The sequence below is a fragment of the Excalfactoria chinensis genome, chromosome 18, assembly GCF_039878825.1.
Source record: "Excalfactoria chinensis isolate bCotChi1 chromosome 18, bCotChi1.hap2, whole genome shotgun sequence".
NCBI lineage: Eukaryota > Metazoa > Chordata > Aves > Galliformes > Phasianidae > Excalfactoria > Excalfactoria chinensis.
The window spans coordinates 5549348-5567053 of record NC_092842.1 but is presented as its reverse complement, the minus strand read 5'-3'; the positions used below and the strand labels follow the sequence as shown (position 1 = coordinate 5567053).

At 43.5% G+C, this 17706-nt stretch overlaps 1 protein-coding gene across 1 annotated transcript; it reads right to left on the bottom strand.

The window, feature by feature from the left end:
• Positions 1-234: 234 nt before the first annotated feature.
• Positions 235-17676, bottom strand: ADAMTS13 (ADAM metallopeptidase with thrombospondin type 1 motif 13). Its single transcript, XM_072352802.1, has 30 exons — positions 17588-17676; positions 17214-17280; positions 16128-16408; positions 15784-15925; positions 15263-15399; positions 14767-14850; positions 14555-14679; positions 14080-14226; positions 13638-13772; positions 12944-13094; positions 12201-12305; positions 11616-11767; positions 11434-11497; positions 10779-10905; positions 10415-10560; positions 9409-9529; positions 8700-8780; positions 8257-8438; positions 7702-7837; positions 6308-6437; positions 5915-6104; positions 5075-5192; positions 4847-4976; positions 4380-4559; positions 3625-3829; positions 2999-3311; positions 2523-2669; positions 1871-2047; positions 1348-1532; positions 235-1092 (listed from the first exon to the last, which is right to left on the bottom strand). Exons 1-30 carry the CDS (start codon positions 17660-17662, stop codon positions 934-936), a joined length of 4392 nt encoding a protein of 1463 aa, XP_072208903.1. The 5' UTR covers positions 17663-17676; the 3' UTR covers positions 235-933.
• Between the last annotated feature and the right edge of the window lie 30 nt (positions 17677-17706).

Below are 17706 nucleotides of genomic sequence, written 5' to 3'. Positions count from 1 at the left end.
TTCCTGCTATTGTTTGTATCACACAGTCTCAACAGCTGCTCTTGACGCAGTTCCTGTCCCATGCAGATACAAGTAGATTATTAGCACAGCTACTGTTTTATCTGAGGAAATATCTCTCGGCATCAAACTCATCATTAAGAAACAGGATTCTTTTATTTTCCCATAGAAAAGAAGTACTAGCACCACTGTTAGATATGTAAAAGCAGAATCCTAGATGTGGTGAGCTGGGAGAGACCCTTTGGAGGTCATTTACTCCTCCCACTTAAAGCCAATTGCCACCAGTACTTGTTCAGGTTAGCAAAGACATGAAAATATTCCATGATGGAGATACCATCAGCATTCCAGGTGACTTTTCCTAGTGTTGCACTACCCTTATGGGCAAAGAAAGCCTCTTGCCTTCATACGTTTCTCAAGCTGCTAGGACTCAGGAGGATGAACCTTCTTATGCATCTTTGCCTTCTTTTTAATCTTCCCGAATTTCAATGGGCTTCATTTTCAATGGGCGCTTATGCTGCAGGAGAGTAAACTTCGCTATTAAATCACAGTCATGACTAGTTGTGGTATGGAGAGGTTTCTAAGTCACTGTGAAACAAAACTACTGTCCTAAAAAGGCACAGCATATAAACAGAAGCTGGACCTTGAGACTTCAGTGTCTGAGTCACTGATTTCAGACAAGTAAGATGCGTTAATACCAGTTAAAATGCCAGTAGAAAATCGACATTAGAACCATTTGTGAGAAATATTTGGTGGTTACATGCCTTTTGCATACATTTTCCAAGTATTAACTGAGATCCCAGCAGTCAGTAAACTGCTCTGACTCAGTAGATGGAGAAGTAGATGTAAAAAGGTTAACTGACGTGCGTGGCATCAAGCAGTGACAGGCAGCAGTGATTGACTGGAGCAGTCTTTTCAGTGGAGTGGCCCTGATCCCTTTTATTTGGGTTCAGCAGCATAATATTGAGCCCAGAAACTGGTTTGGTGATCCTTAACGTTTTCATGAAATTCAATTTCAGCTTGGCTTCCTGTTGATTGCCAGAAGAACTGTTGTTTCCCACGAAACACCATTGTCTTCATGGTGCTTACATCACGGATCTGGATGAGGAAAGACCAAACCGTTATATCAAAGCAGCCACAAAACACCGGGGTCTTGCCAATTGGTTACTCAGGGGAAAAAACTGCCCTATTCAAATGTTAGAGCAAAATATGGTAGACTTCAGTATTGTTCACATCTACATTTACACAACAGTCTGACCCTCCTGGACTTTGAACTTGTCACCTGGATGGAAATCTCTAATGAGCAGTTGGGACTTGCCCATCTAAACCACCTCCTATAAGTTTCCAACTCACCAGGATGTAATTAAAGTGTGTTTGGTTGCTCTCATGGCTCAGGTCAACATACAGGCCTCGGATAGCTATGTGATGCTGAGGAGCCACATTGATGAAGGTCCGACACACCACTTCTTGTTTTTGACCAGGTGATTGAGTAGGATTCAGTATTTCACCATGGGGACCAAACAGCTGCTTGTCACATTCTGAGAAGGAGCAGAAGAGAAAATGATTTAGAGGAAGTATCCAGTATCTCCAGGAAGAAGATGTTTAAATTAAAGGCAGGCAGAAAACATTCTCAAAGGATTTTCATCTGGGAACCTCCAAGCATCAGCAAACACCTGCAGGGAGCTTGCCTTTAAAACAGAAAGGTAGTCCATAAACAATATCCATTCCAACATTCCTTAAAAAGGAGCTTATTAGCTCTTAGAGACGGAGCAAGGCTTTAATAGAGTTCCTTAGACAGACAAGACCTGTAGAGCTCTGCAGACCTCATCACGGGTCCCTTAAATTTAAAGCAACAGTGAAGCTTCCTTGGTATTACCTTGATAATGCTTTTTGGTTCCATTTCTGCTGTTGTATTGAAGAACAACCCCATTTCCTGGCAGCAAAACACGCTGTTTCACAATCAATGTATTTGTTCTGGATTTGATCAGAGACAAAGTAAGCTTCCTGCAGCCCGTCCGCCACATCATTCGTCCTGAAAACAGCAAGACCTCACCTGGAATGGATGAGCACAGGGATTAGAAACACTTCAGAAACACTATAACAGATCAGCCTTCCATATTACATGGGCCAGAAATCAAGTAATTTCTGTGTCTTGTCCCTATCTTATCAAAATATTTCATGAAACAGTTAACTGATCTGTCTGTACTGATTCCAACAAGAGGGTATGTCGCAGATTTTATAACAGGCCAAAGTAGGAAGCTTCTTTAACCCAATAAGGTCCTTTAACCCTACATCTACCAACAAAACAAATAAGAAATCGTCATGCAGGGAGAGGAAAGATATCATCTTAAGTTAATCTCATCTGGCAAAGACTTTGTGAAACTAAAAAGCTTGTAAACTGGTTTCAGAGATTATGCAGGCTCCATCCAAGATAGCAAGAACCACTCAGGGAACCAAAAGCATGCAGGAAAATGAGGTGCACATTTCCCAACAGTCCAGGTTAGTTCCCACTTAGCCCTGGGCTGTACCTGCACTGCAGTTGAGGGAGCTCTCCAGAACATTGATTGTGATCTCCTCTCCTAGAGGACGTCCAATAGCAATAGTGCAGTCACTGCTCTCTACACCTGTCATGTTGATGACCCCACTGGTATTAAGAAAGAGCTTTCCACAGGCAGCTGTGCAACAGAGACAGATGAGAAACACATCCAGCTGTTAAAACACTGCACTCATTCCTCTCATGGCACTGTGAACAGATGAGGTGTACTCTGCACAGGAGGAGTCTGTTGCTGCCCCAAAGAGTCCCAGGTCAGAAGAGCCTTGTGAAGCCAATGCAAGGCAGTCGTTGTTCCTGGCTTAGACAGCATGGAGAGCTCATGGCATGCTGTCTCCTCTAAGTGGGAGCATTCCTTTCCGTGCTGCTGTCTCTGTATGCCCATCGGATCACTGGAACCCCATCACACACAGTAAGTACCCATCTGTACCTTTTGGGTAGATGGCTCCTCACCTTCACTGGTCTCCTTCATCTGTTCCTGAGGGACAGCTGGCAGAGCAGATGAAGGAAGAATCAGGCCTTTGTATCTTGCCCCTTTAGCATCTGCAGTAGTCATCATATGCACGGCTGGTGTCACTGCCTGCAGTTCTGCTCCATGCAGCTTTGTGCCCACCCCTTGTTCAGGACAGGGCCCTGCAGAGCAGCCACGCAGCACAATGGCCTTGGGGAAGCGCCTGCAGAAGATGGGGTTCACGTGCTTATGAGTCAGCCGGTTGAGGCAGAAATCGTGCCGTGTCTGAACACCATTCCCACATGAGGCTGAACACTGCAGAGTAAGAAATCCACAGGTCTTTATGCACGCGTTCCAGCTAGTATTCAGAAATAAATAACACTGACTTGCTCAAGCATGATCCAGAATTCTGATCTTTTGTTCACTGATGCTGTTCTACCGCTTGACTTTTCAGTTCCTTAGTTTCTTCATCTGTGAGATGGAAATAATGAAGCTGGCCCACCTCCCAACTGACCCTCTAAATTAAATATCTCTGAGCTGCAGAAACGCTCCCCCCAAAAATCAAAAACTGCATTTGAGAAGGAAAAATGCACGAGGTCATTATTACACAGCTGGATAAATGTGATACCTCTGTCCATTCGCTGAAGCTCCATTCATAAGAACACATTCGGATGACACAGGGAATGGTGGTAAGGGGCTTCTCTGACACAGGACATGAATGCTGCTCCAGCAAAATCTCTTTGCCTTGCTGAATCTGCACACAGGTGACCAGCTGAACAGATATGCCAAGCCCACAGCTGGAGGAACAGGGGCCACCTGGGGTTACCTTCCATCTGACAAAGGACAAGGAGGAGAAAAATCAAGTTAAGGATGAAACCCTACCCTCTACCGGTTCTCACCATAGAGAACATAATGCAGCTTCCTCGTCCTTCTCTCCTTTCTGCTTCTCAGCAGTTTTCTTCACCCCTCCACCTCACACATTTGCTGCCTAAGTATTTACAAGGCAGCCTCTGAAACAAGGTTAGGCATTCTGGAATAGGCTTGGTGTTGGGTCCAAAGGAAGGGCATTTTACAGGAAACCCACAGATTCCAAATATACATCGAGTCTCACTGCATGTCCATTACAGTTTCCCCCAGGGTGACATACACAGGCTTAACAGCAAAAATAATCATATCTTCCTCCAAAATGCACACCACTCTGAACAGCCAGATCAGAAACCAACTTAGTTCATTCTGGGAGTGGCATCCTGGAGCATGCAAAAGCCATAAAACTCAGATACCAGTAGCTTTCCAGTTCCCATTTTACAATCCTAAGCCACAGCCCAGATCACACCACACACATTTACAGACAATTGCTCTTGTGGCCCATGTGACCATTTTGACCTTGGGGGGCATGGCTCCAAGTTACACGTCTCCTGCTCCTCTGGACGAGGCAAACCATCACACTGCGTGTCCGCCACAATCTCTTCTTCCTTTTCTCTGGTTTCCCTTGCACAGTAAAGGACCTTCTGCATCACACCTCCTCCACAGCTTACACTGCATGAGCCCAGTTTATAATGCCACCTAGGAATAGCACAGCCACCAGTGAGTGTCTCCAACTCTCACCCATCTTCCCTGGAATTTGAATCCAATTCTATCAAAGTACACCTGGGATTCTGTTAATGCACACATACACACTTGCTAATATCTGAGAGACACCAGTCACCTCACTGACTGCAGTAAGCGTTGCTGTAGTCCCTAAGAGAACTGCAGTCAATTTCCTTTAGTTCTCAGAGCAGCTACCCCAGATTAATACCAGCTACTTTATTTATGCCATGTGGCTGGCACATATGTCCTGGTAACTGCTTTACCTTGGTGGGCAGGGACTGAGGTTGCAGTCTTCCAACCTGCTCTCCGGCTTTGCCACTGGATGACAGTTTTCTTCTTGGGTTTTTTCTTTGGTGTCAAAAGCCACACATACGTACTGGATCTGAGTCTTACCTGGAAAGAGGGAAAAAGAAAAACCACCCCTACTGCATGGCATACATGCTCACACCTACAACAAGGTAACGTTTTCTTGCAGCACTGAAGGATCTCACCTCTACCGCAGGACACTGAACACTCTCCAGCTAAAGGGCTCCAGACATAAACGCTCTGATTTTCCAGTTGGATATGTCCAGGTGACTCTGGAGACTGAAGCAAGCCTGTGTCTTCCTCCTCAGAACAAAGCAAAAAGAACCACGCTGACACTGACCCCTGCTCTCCCATAGTTTCTGATCTAATGAAGGCAGAGGATGCCTCCAGATCAAATTCACAGTGTATTAAAAGTCACATTTAAGCACTTTTTCTATGTTTGCAGACCATACAAGTTTAAACACCAAGAATAGCTAAAGACACCCAACAGCCCAAAGCCAACCTACTTCACACTACTTTTGGCTGAATGGAGATACCTGAGACTGAAGAGAGATGCCTAAAGCAGTCTCTTCCCCTCTGTAAGTGTAAACCTAGTAGTGGTTCTCCACAATGGATTTGGATCTGTGATCCGCTGCTGAGAAGCCCTCTTCCCTATTGGCAATCTTCCCTCCCACGTCAGAACCTCCCTGTTTGACAGTGATGCATTAATCAGTGCAACAAAGGTTATTTGAGTTTCTGAGTTTATTTATTTATTTATTTTGGGCTCTGAGGAGAAGCAAAGATGGAATATAGTCCACAGCTGCCATAAACAAGCCACAGCTAGTAACTATTGAATCCAGCAGCATAAATTAAGAGGGATAGAGCTTTCTAAAGTCACAGAATTAACCTTTAATTGGACAAATGTCCTTTGTGTAAACCACCCTCCCAGACTCTACTGATAAAGTAGTTCCTTCTAACTGATAGCCTCATGTTGATCACAAGTGTAAAGCTCTCAGGTCACCTGAATGCCAAGCTAATAAACTCACTTTGTCCCATCCCAAAGGGCAGACATTAACTACACACGGCACAGTGGAGAGTGGTTTTTCTTGTGCAGAACATAAGCTGTCATCCACAACAGTCTCCGATCCATTATGAAACAGAACACAGGTCAAATTCTGCTGGGCAACACCACTTCCACAGACAGCAGAACATTCATCTGTCTGAGATACCTTCCACCTAAATGGGAAGTAATTGTATCACCTTATTTCTCATCCGAATCATAGAGGTTTATTACTTATGACATCTGTTGCAGAAATGGGTCGAACAAAGTATTCAGCTTCTGTATTTCAAGAGCCTGTTCTGGATGTGACAGAGGATGGGTGCTGGGAATTTAAGTCCTTGCACAGTGAGAATTCAGCTTAGCTTTCAGGAACACTGACCTGTACGGGCATGGTTCCATGGCACAGGGTTCGTACCCTGGAAGGGGTTGTAGGAGTTCCAAACACAGCTGACTTTCTGTTATTTCATTCTTCTTCTGATCAAAACACACATGGTTCACCAGTCGTGTACCTTGGATGTGAAATTAAAAGGAAGGGAATTTATAAACAATGCCAACAGTTCACCTCTGTTCTATGAAGATGCTGCAATTTAACCAAATTATCTGTGTAAGAAAAAAAATGGTATATTTGGGAAGCAGACTTCCTATACAACTCATATTTCTGGTGTGTCTTTTCCTCAAGAATCTTCAAGTGATTTTCCAAGACAGCCATCCCAGAAGATGAGAAGTTTGATGGATAATCCACCATCAAGACTGAAAGATTGCTTACACTGGCCATTTGCAAGAACAAGGTTATCAATCATAATTTGGTCCAATTACTTCTAACGATCTTGATGTCTGATTGATGAAGGAAAGATTGCTGGAAAGAAGCCCTAGCAGTCAGCCATCGGACTTCCTGTAAAACTAATCATGATCCTAATGTTTATTGATGAGGAGGGCCTGAATTCAGTTTTCAGCTCTCAAGACATGATTTTCTCTTGGATTCTCAATGTTTTCTCCTCTTTAAAGTCTCATTACATTAGCTGGGAGGGCTTTATAGCATTTTGAGTTCTCTAACTCAGGGTTTCACTTCACCTACAGAATCTACTGTGGGATAAGCAGTCCAGGCATAATTAGTCTTAAAGCATGACTTCTTTAAGTGGTGATTAAAGCATTTACTGACTTCTTGTCATAAGTGTCTTTGAGAAACTTGCCAGTTTCACTCGTACTGTCTGGTAAACAAGATGTCAAACCATCTACCAGAGTTCTGTCACAATCTGCATTATGATTTCTACAGGGAGACGGAAAGGATTAGCCATGACACAGGAATAGAATTCTAAGAAGGAAGCTGCATAATTAGCTCTGAGGTTTTAACTAGACACCAGATACCATTGTGGTCTCAGATGTTTGATGTTCAACCAACTTCAAATTACAGCCTGAAGTAACTTTGAAAAATCGGAGAAAATTATTTAGTCTAAAAACCAGAAGGTAGGCCAAAACCAATCTAAAAATCCTCTCCTGAATCAAACATTTCCAATAACATTTGGATGATTCAGCTCATTTGCCAATCTGCTCATTTAATTCGAATCCTGTACCACTCTTCCTCGATTTGCTTTAGCACTGGCAGCTGTAGCTCACTGTCAGTTATTTGCTCTACATTTAATTCCAGCCATTTGATAACTTCTAAGTATCTAACACTGATAAGTCACATTTATTTCTGAAGAACTGGGTGAATATCAGCCAGCCAAATTAAAAGTCTATCCTGACCTTCATAAGAAGTAAAGGCTCCTGCCTCACCTCCTCCACAGGTCACTGAGCATGGCCCCTGCTGAGGAATCCACCTATACGTCAGATTCTCTTTTGGCACAAAGTAGCTGAAGTTGATGTCTGGGTTGGTGGCATCACCATATTCTTTTGCATACCTTCTATAAACCTGATGAAAGAAAAGGTGGTGGTCAATGCACAGATCAACTCACAATCATTTCTCAGGAGAGACATGAGAGAGGATTCATTATTATCCAGTCCTGAGCCTCAATGCTACAACAATCAGTTCTCCCCAGGTACAGTTAGAGTGAGTTCTGTGTGGTAGGCAGTGAAAAAAAAAGATTAAGCCCAGCAAGGCAGCACACCCTCAGCATTATATTAATATATATATATTATATATATATATTATATCGATACTGTGATACTGTGATTACCCAGGAAAACAACCCACTGCTCTTACTGAACACCAACTCCAGCAGTCTCGGGAACAAAGCCCACTGCATCTCAGTTGTCTGCACTCAACAGAGCCACACAAACTCAGTCTGGCCAGTTCTGACCGGCCCCTTTCCAACTCCGCTGTTTATTTACCTGTATTTCAATTTCTTCTTGGGTTGGCCCATCCACACGGATTTCCTCCAGGCTTGGCAGGTTGTCCTTGGTGAGAAACACTTTGTATTCAATCTGCCTGTCCTCCAGAACTGAGGGATAGGTGACATTCAATGAGTTTTTTCCCTTTCCAGCAACCACATATTCACCTTTAACCTTCACAGCTAGAAGAACAAAAGTCGCAGTGAGGTTAAGAGATATGGTGTAGACAGAACCCCTCTACAGATTGCCCATTTGCTAGAAACCAGTTTGATTTAAATCAGATATCCCAAAGAGTACGGCTTCCATCAGTTCCCAAAAGAGACCATCCCACAAACAAACTAACTGCATAATCCAGAACTTCCCTCGCAGATTTTGTCTGCTTGTTTTCACAAACTTGTTTGAGCTTCGCCTGCACTCCCACCTCTCCTTTTCATTCAACTCACCCAAGTGTGTGAAGAGCGGTCTCTGATTGATAACATGGACTGAGGTGGCATTATAAGGCAGGGACAAAAATGTAACATACTCTGAAAAGGTGGAAAGAAAGAACACATGGTCATGTTCCCCTCCTGTACCAGCTTTGCCTCATTAGCAAAATGTTTCTTGGACGACAAGCCTTGTAGGCAGCAACAGGACTAACTGCAGGTAGGGGTTATGTAGGCAATGTTTATTAAATAAAGATACAACAGCAATGAGCAGCAGGCTTAAATCCCAACTGACCTTAGCTCTATCAGCTTGAACACAACAGTAATGATGGAAAGAGCCAACATAACAACTGAATTCTCTTTTTTTCTCATCTTTCTTTTGTTTTATGTTTTGTGTGATACTAAAAGAGCCAGACCCATTCTCTAATGGATGTTTCTGCTCTCAGGCAGCACCTGATAGAGCTCTCAGATCCCATAAATGCTCAGGACTTCCAAATGGCTACATTTCTTGTCCCTATCCACTGTGAAAAGAAGTCACCATGCCCACACAACAGTTACATCACTGTTACAGACCTTAGCAGCCTTCTCTGATGGCTACCCAAACTCCATCGCCATATGTTCCATAAAATAAGAGTAAACAAAATGGAAACGAGAGGTCACAAAGAAGTTTAAGAGCACTTAACATGCTCTGCATCTCCTACAAGTAGCACTGAGGCTGAGGACCACACACCTTTAGCTTTTCCTTCTGTGTAAGATCCACTCACTTCCATGCAGGTGGTATTATCACCCCCACACACCTTGCAAGAGTCCATTGCCTTCTTGGAGCCCATCTGGCCATCACACCCGAATGCCTGAGCAAAAAGGAATGTCTGTCAAAACTGGCCTGATTCTGAGAAGAAAGCAAGCAAATGAAAGCAACATTACCTGAATTCCTCAAACTTTCTTTCTTATCTGTGATTTGAATTTAAGAAGACAACACAGGCAAAGTTACTTTTACACCTAGGTCTGAGTTTGTACAGCTGCATACAAAACCAGGGATTGGAAAGTCTTAGCACAGAAAAGTTTCATTAATTGTGTGACATCTTCTTTCCCATAAGAAGCAGCCCAGAAAGATTTCTCCTGAGATCTAAACCCCCCAAATCCACACCCAGCTCACATGCTTCAGTCTGGCCCTGAATCCCACAGAGCTCAGAGCAGAGATTCTATCCTCATTCCCATGAACAAGAGAAATTCACACAAAGCTGCAGGAGGATCTCAGCAGGCTTAGCATCAAAACACGTGCAGCCGCTGAATTTATGCTTGAGGCTTTGGATGCTGCACATACTTATCACTGTTGCCAATGAAACAGCAGATATTAGAATAGATTGTGCCTACGCCCTCTGCTGTTCATTAGCTGGAAATACATTACAAAGCATTCTGAACACCAGGAGAATCTGGGGAGTGGGGTGGAAATTAACAAATATACCTTAGGAATGTAAAGAAAGAACACGCAAAACGACATGGTTAGCACTGAGGAGTTACTGAGGTACACACAATGGGGGAATAATACTGGGAAATTAGTAAAACACTAAAGATCTAGAAGGCATTGGATCCAGAGACAAAATTACATCCAGTAACATAATAACATTATCTTATTTTGGAAAGGACTCAGTGTGTTTCTTTCCTTGGATCCTACTCATGTGATTCCTTTAGCACAGATTACATCAGAGCTTCACCTGGATTCCTCAGTCACTTACTCTGCAGCTTCCCACTACACACAGATGGAAAGTCCCATCTTCAGAGTTATCAGGCTCACATCTGGTTCCATCTCTGAAACTGTCCTCACGGCTTACCATGAATTCCTCTTCAATGGCCCTGCACATGTGCTTGCACTGTGTGTCCCCTGGAGGAGGCAGACAGGAGGAGCAAGTTGTTACCCCCTCAGGAGGATACAACCATCAAAGAGTAAGAACAAGGTAGGAAGAATCTGTCAAAACGAGTATCTAATTTTCACCTGGAAACTAAAAGCATCATTAAAATGGCCTTTTGATTCAAAAATACAGTCAGGCCCATGAATGTTTTACTTCACAAAGAAACCAGGGTTTCTCAGTCTTTTCTTACCTTTGGCAAAGCCAGCAGCAGAAGTCCAGGTGTAAAAGGATGGCACTCCTACAGTGAGATACAGTGGCTTTAAATTTGTTGCTGCACACTGTTCAGCCATAAAGTCAAGCTGGGTCATCAGACAGGCCTACATCCCAGAGAGAATTGTATAGATAATGACAAGACGTTACTGAGCACAGAATCTCAAGTAGCATTTCACCCAGTAGCTAGGGGCAGAAAGCAGTGGCTGGTAAGTAAAAGAGTAGAATGGCTATAAATAAAGAGCACCACTTTAAAGTGAGGCTGCAGGATATGCAAAGAACTGCATTCAGATGATGCTCTTTGCTGCTTATTATTATTATTAGTAGTAGTAATAATAATAATAAATAAAAGATAAGGAAAATAGGACTAATATAAAAACGTCCCTCCAAAGAAGATTAGCATTAAATGAGTCTCTATTTTGTCAGTGTCTGTCCTACTATGAGGGTGTAGAGAGAAATGCTTCATTACATGTGAACAATGCAATTAAATAACACTGTTGTCTTCAGACACAGTGGAACAAATACATCAGGCAGAGGGAGGCAGTACTTCAGATTTTAGTCCTCCTTCCCACAGCTTTCAAAGGGTTCAAGCAGCATTAGGAGAAAAGCTCAGAAGGTGCAATCAGCTGTCAAACCTGAGTATTGCACATCTCTGCTTGAATGCTGTCACCCTGGCACTCCTTCCCTCCAAAAGCAGGCCTGAAAATGACAGGAAAAGAACTCTTACACAGCAGCAGGCTCATGTCAAGCAAAGCTCAGACTCCTTGGCTCTGAAAGGGCCAAAAGCCTTTGCAAACTGCAGGTCCAAACCTCTTACCTGGGGTTATTACAGAACCTCTGCCTTGTCCGAACTCCACCTCCACAGCTGCGGGAGCAGGAGGACAATGGGCTCCAGCTGGACCACTGCCCATGGACTACAGCCATGGGGTTTAGTTCTTTCAGAGAGCTGCACTGTCCCTTGGAGCACCACTAAGACCAAGAATATACAAAATTGGCAGCAGCACCCCATGAACACAGCAGCTCTGGCATCTACAAGCACAGCATAAATCTCCATCTTTAGGCAAGCTAGTCTGTCACAGAGAATCCCAAGATGAATGAGGTACTTTTTTTCACAAGAATAGAGTCCCATTCTTAATTATAGTCTAACATGAGGTTGGACTTATCTAAATAAATAAATAAATAAATAGCTGATATATCATTTCAAGTAGAAAGCAAAGCCCTAGAGAAGAGCTCTGTTTTCAGACTGTAGGACTGCAGAGCAACTCCAGAGATACGGACAACGTGGAAACACCAAGATCAGCTGGCACCAGTTTTCCTGGCATTGGCTTCCTGGCCAAGAGACAGCAAACCCTGCAGCACCCACATCCAGTTTTGCTTATTCAGGCATCAGCAGCCTCCTTACCTTATTGATGCCACACTCAGTACCGTCCAAGAGGGGAACAAGAAGCCGAGTACAGCTGGATTTGTCTCCTGGTTGTACATGGCATGAGAGAACCTTACATATATCCTGGTGTGACAAGAGAAATAAGGAGGTCAAAGAGGAAACTCATCAACACTGCAGTCCCAAAAGCTGCTCGGTGTATGTCCCAGATGTTCAGTTACCCCACTGGTATCCACAAATGCAAGCAGGTTCCTTGATTTCACTTGCTATTAGGGAAAAGTTGTGGGTGCATCAAATGACCGGCCATACCAGCTGTAATGCTAGAAGAGGATCAACTAAAGCAGTTAAAATTTCATGCAGATTAGAAATTAGTGCTTCCTCATTAACAAAACGTGTCCAGATGGCAGCTATTAGCCATGCTGCATTTCTCAGCCGTGTAGACTTGCACAACTGCAGGGAAGCTGAAGAGATCCAACAAACAAGAGCTCCTCAAGATAGGACTCAAAGCTCACTGAGTACCATAGCCAGCACTAAACCCAGTGTGGACAGAAGGTTCTGGGTACTGCATAAACCTGAAAGGAGCCTTATGTAGACAAAGGCAGTGATAGAAGAAAAGTTTGCTCTTTGCCAGAATGATCTGTGGCAGAAAAGTACCTTCAATCCCTTCATAATAATAACATCCCTAGCCCCTCTTCTCCTGGATTGTAGCTCCCAGAACATTTCCCTGCTACCCACAACAAGACACACAGAAACTTTCTACCTACAACATTGCTGTCAGCAAAGGTGCACGCAGTTGCAACACTCCCAAAGGCTATTTTACATTGCTCATCTGCTCCATAGTACAAGCCAGGCTTCCATCCAGGGATGCTGCCGTCCATGTCCGGCAGGTCATTTAAGCAGTTTGTTTGGCCTGTGCTGATACAGACATAAAAAATATCACTTTCCCAGCTGTGCATAGTAAGGACAATGACATGTTTGCAAACTTCTGCTGAGTTTCATTCTGGGAGTTGGCTGTTGCTTTCCCAGACAACACATGCTTACTGTGGGCTGTGATAGATTTAGCTGCAGCAGCTGCCTGGAGATGCTCTCAGTTCCCCACTGCTGAAGTTAAAACAAAAACCCATGTTTGTTCAACCAGACAGCTCACAGCCCACAGTGTATGCTTAAACCTAGATTTTCTGACATTTTAAATAACATTTCCAAGCTGAAAAAGTGTCTGAGGAGTTCAAGACAGCCCAAGTCTGTTAGTCACTAACCAAAGTAATTTCCAGGTACTTGAATCAAAGACTGGGTTTAACCTCAGCAACAGCCTCAAGTGATAAGAAACAAACGAGTACATCACAGTTACTCATTTTCTAAGAAAGTTGTTTTATTCCTTGTCCTTCCCTGCTCTTTCCTAAGCTGGCAGCACAGGGAAGTGCCCCCACACACGCACACAAAACTCGACCATTCCCTTACCTGACAAAGGCCAAGAATTCTTCTCGGCTACACTGTGACCAGACGAGGTCAACACTATTGTGGTTTCCTGCTGAACCCATGATGTAACCGCTGCTGCTGCATTGATTCCCCTCACCATCATGGGGGATGCCAAGACTGTAACAGAAAAAGCACTGTGCTCTGAGAAGGAACCCAGAGGTTTTGTGCTCCCATAGCACCTCTGTTAGCAAACTATCTAAGCAAGGGCCAAGTTCCCTCTGCAGAGCCTTTTCTTCTACAGTTGTCATAAAAGCTTGTAAATGTCCCAGAACTTGCAGAAATGCAAGGAACTCTTAACAAGAGTTTTAAATAATCTATAAGAAACTCAATGTTATGACAAGAGATCTTTGTCTTTCTCTTGAATCCTTTAAAACAGGGAGTGTTTTCCTCTGAATAAAACACACTCTGGAGCTTTCCTACTGACCTGTGCCCAATCTCATGGGCTATGGTGACTCCCAAGTCAAAGCCAGTGTCCTGGGTAATAACACAGCTCCAGGAGGAGGAGCAGACCCCACCTAACTGAGTCACTCCACGTAGCTCCTTGTTCCCATCAGGTAACTCCAGGTCAAACCTAAAGTAAGGGAAACACATCCAGAAGTAAAAGCAAAGAACCACTGCAACTAATAAAGTCAGGACTAGATATATAAAACCAACTTATTTGCACTTTCCTGACCTAACTGTACTGCTAGCTAGCATTTCTTCTGGGAATACAGAACTCCCTCGGGCAGGATGGTAGGAGTAGAGTCCCATGAATGTCAAACTACACTAAGGACAGGAGAATCAACCCCAAACAGAAGAATCAACCCATCTTCAAAGGCTCAAATCAGTGTCACTGTGCTGGTGACTGGACAGCAGTTGCCTGAGTTCCAGCCTCTGACAGGATAGGGGAATTACAGTACCTGGTCACATACAGGACGATGTCGGCATGCTGGGGATCAGAGTCATTCTGGGGGTTGACCTTCTTGCTCCACTCACAAACACTGATCAGTGAGGAGGTGATGTTTGTTGTGATGTTCACATTCACCTACAGTTAAAGCATACGCTTGCACATTGCATACAGGTTTTAGCAACTCACCTCAGACAACACTTGGGCAGAATCCTCCCTGCTTACCTCCGGCTCCTTCAAAACAAGCATTTGCATCAAATGAACCCTGAAATGAGCACCCAGTGAGGCGTCTCGCAGCAGTTCTGCCCCCTGTCAAGTGACAGAAAGGATTCCATCATATAGTCACCTCTTGTGACTCTCAGTACCTGCTCCCATTTACTGGGGTGTGCTCACTAAAAAGGTAACAACACATCTGGTAAATATAAGGACAAAAACAAAATCACCAGGATGTGACATAAACTCTTGCCTGATATTACATATGGAATTAGATTAGTAATGGAACCAAGATCTTCTAACATTCACTTTTACTCATGCAGCTCCTTCTATAAGGGTAAGCTTGCTGCACAGTCCGAAAAAGACACAGAGGAACACCCTACAAGTAAGCAGTGTCCTCTGATAGGAGCAGAGAACCACAAACACCTCTGAAGGAACACTCACAGAACTGAAGCTGTTAGCAACACTGGGAGCTCTCACAGCAATCCAAACAGAAAGCTACACTCACAATGTTCAGGTTGGCAAGAATATATCGCTCTGTGTCCTCTTGGTGGTACATGTAAACATCAGGACCTGCTACAACCATCAGCTCCAGATGTTTGACAGTTCCATCAGCCCTCTTTTGTAGGCGAGAAGCAAAGTGCCCTGCAGAACAACAGAAAAGGACACAGAGTTTAAAATGCCAGGCAGCATAGAAGATTCTATAAGTCCATTCTCTTTTCCTGAAAGACTAAAATACTTCTGCTAGAAAACCATTTCTGTGGTTACTTGCCTAAGTTTCCTATTTCAGATGGTTTCTTTCACCTGTCTTCATCCTTGATAACAAATTTGTATTATCAAAATAATAAACACCTAATGGAAAATGCACACTATTTACAACTCACTAAGGTGAGTAACACACATCAAGTACAATCATATACTTGCAGATGCAAACCTTCTTTTTAATTCTCAGGTCATTTAAACAACCACACTACCTGAAGACAGTTTGTCAAAGCAGAACCACCAGAGCTTCCTCTCCATACATCTTACCTCTTGCTTTTTTTGTCCCTATTCCATCTCGTCTGAAGAGAATGTGGGGTCTGGAGAAGCCAAGATCCTTCAGCAGAGCCATATCTTTGCTTCTGACAGGCCTGATGTGAATCTTTTCTTCATCTGTAACAATGACTCCTTGCTAGAGGAGATGAAATTCCACCTCTGAGTTATTGCAGACATTTGCTACAATGGAGAACCATGTGCCATATCCTTCCTGTTTCTTCTTTGTAACATTCAGACTTATTAAATGGATGGTTCGCACGTGTTTGGGGTTTCAAGCTGCAAGCCTGCAAAGGCTGTAAACGCTGGCAGAAAAGCTGATAAGTTCAGTGCATACTCACCAGCTGCCCTTCACAGTAAGTGACTCTACACTCAGCCCCAGGAGGTGACAACAGATTTCCACCTGCAAAGCAGTTGCCTGAGAATCGCTTTATTAAGCTAAAGGAAGAGTTCACCACTTGGCTGATCACAAAGGAAGACGAAAGGAGGGTATGATCCTCTAGAAATTCAAAGGTGAACACTTCTCCCCAAGCCTTAATGGAGCAGTGCTGGATCTGACACATCAGCCCAGTCTGCTCTTCTTTACAAGGGCAATCTGGCTGAGCAACAACAAATTCAGGTACTGAAAGACACAAAACAAAGAAACAAAAAGAACAAGGAAAATAGTTATGAAAAATAACAATACATGGAAAAGAAATGTAATGATCTGCCTTCTTAGGAAAAATTATTCTCTGAATGACAGCTATGGCCTCATTTTGTCAATAGGCAAAGAACTTCATCTATTCCAGTGTGAGGTACTCAGACTGGGAACAGACAATAGCTCTGGAACTGGCTCCTGAATGATCTGTGCTCCTCTCCCTTGTCAATGAGAACAGTTCATTTGGCAAAGGCTGAGACAGATTTGTTTCCTCAGACGTTAAATATTACTGAGAATTACCATAAACCGAACAGAGACGCTGGGAACAGCAGCAGGTGAACTCACAGAGCGACAGCAAGGGCTTTAAGAATGTGACAGCTCAAAATGGACTTTTATGCTGAACTATCCAGAACAATCCAGACCTAGAACGTTCCACCTGTGCATTTCAAAACATTAACAAGTGTACTTAAAGCTGTTCTCAATCTATGCCTTCCCATTCAGATGACTTAGATCTGTTAATCTCGTCGAAAAATACTGATACAGAAAATAAGGACTACGGCTGAAAAAGATTTATCACAGCTCCTTAAGAAGATTTTAAACACTGTCCCAGTTATTCAATTGCTTACACACTGAGACATGGATTACCTCACCGAGCAACGCAACTCAGAAATGCTAAATACTTGTCAGAGCAGGGTTAGTTAATAAGTGTTCTTAGCGTTATCAAATGTACGGGATTAGGACTAAACTGACAAATGTGTTCCAAAATCAAGAAGGAAAGAGCTCTGCATACCATCAGACGCTGAGCTGGTTCCAAAATAAGAGAAAACATCGTCTGCATCCAAAGCTCTGAGAAACCTCTGCAAGAAGAAGGATAGCTTTACGTTTTTTAAGGAAAACAAATGGACACAAAGTTATTATTTAACCGAAACGAACCTGGAAGGGACGTCAGCAAACAATTTTAACAAGTATGGATGCCAAGGTCTAATGGTTTTATTTTGCACTAAGCGTACGCTGCACAACGGCCACCCGGAGGAAATAGCTTTATCTTCTTGATTAGTGAAGTCTGATACATCTTGGCTTAGAACACGGTGTGTTTTCTCTTCTTTTTTCCTAGAAATAAAAAAAGGCTTCCTGGAAACGGCGCTTTCTGGAGGTCAGGCTTACCTCTTGGAGGATGGAGGGCCAGCAAAACCCCAGAGGGAACATTATGAGTACTCGGATGGTCAGACTGATGATCATGCTGGAGGGATTGCAAGCAGTGCTGCAGAGCAATCTCTGGCCCA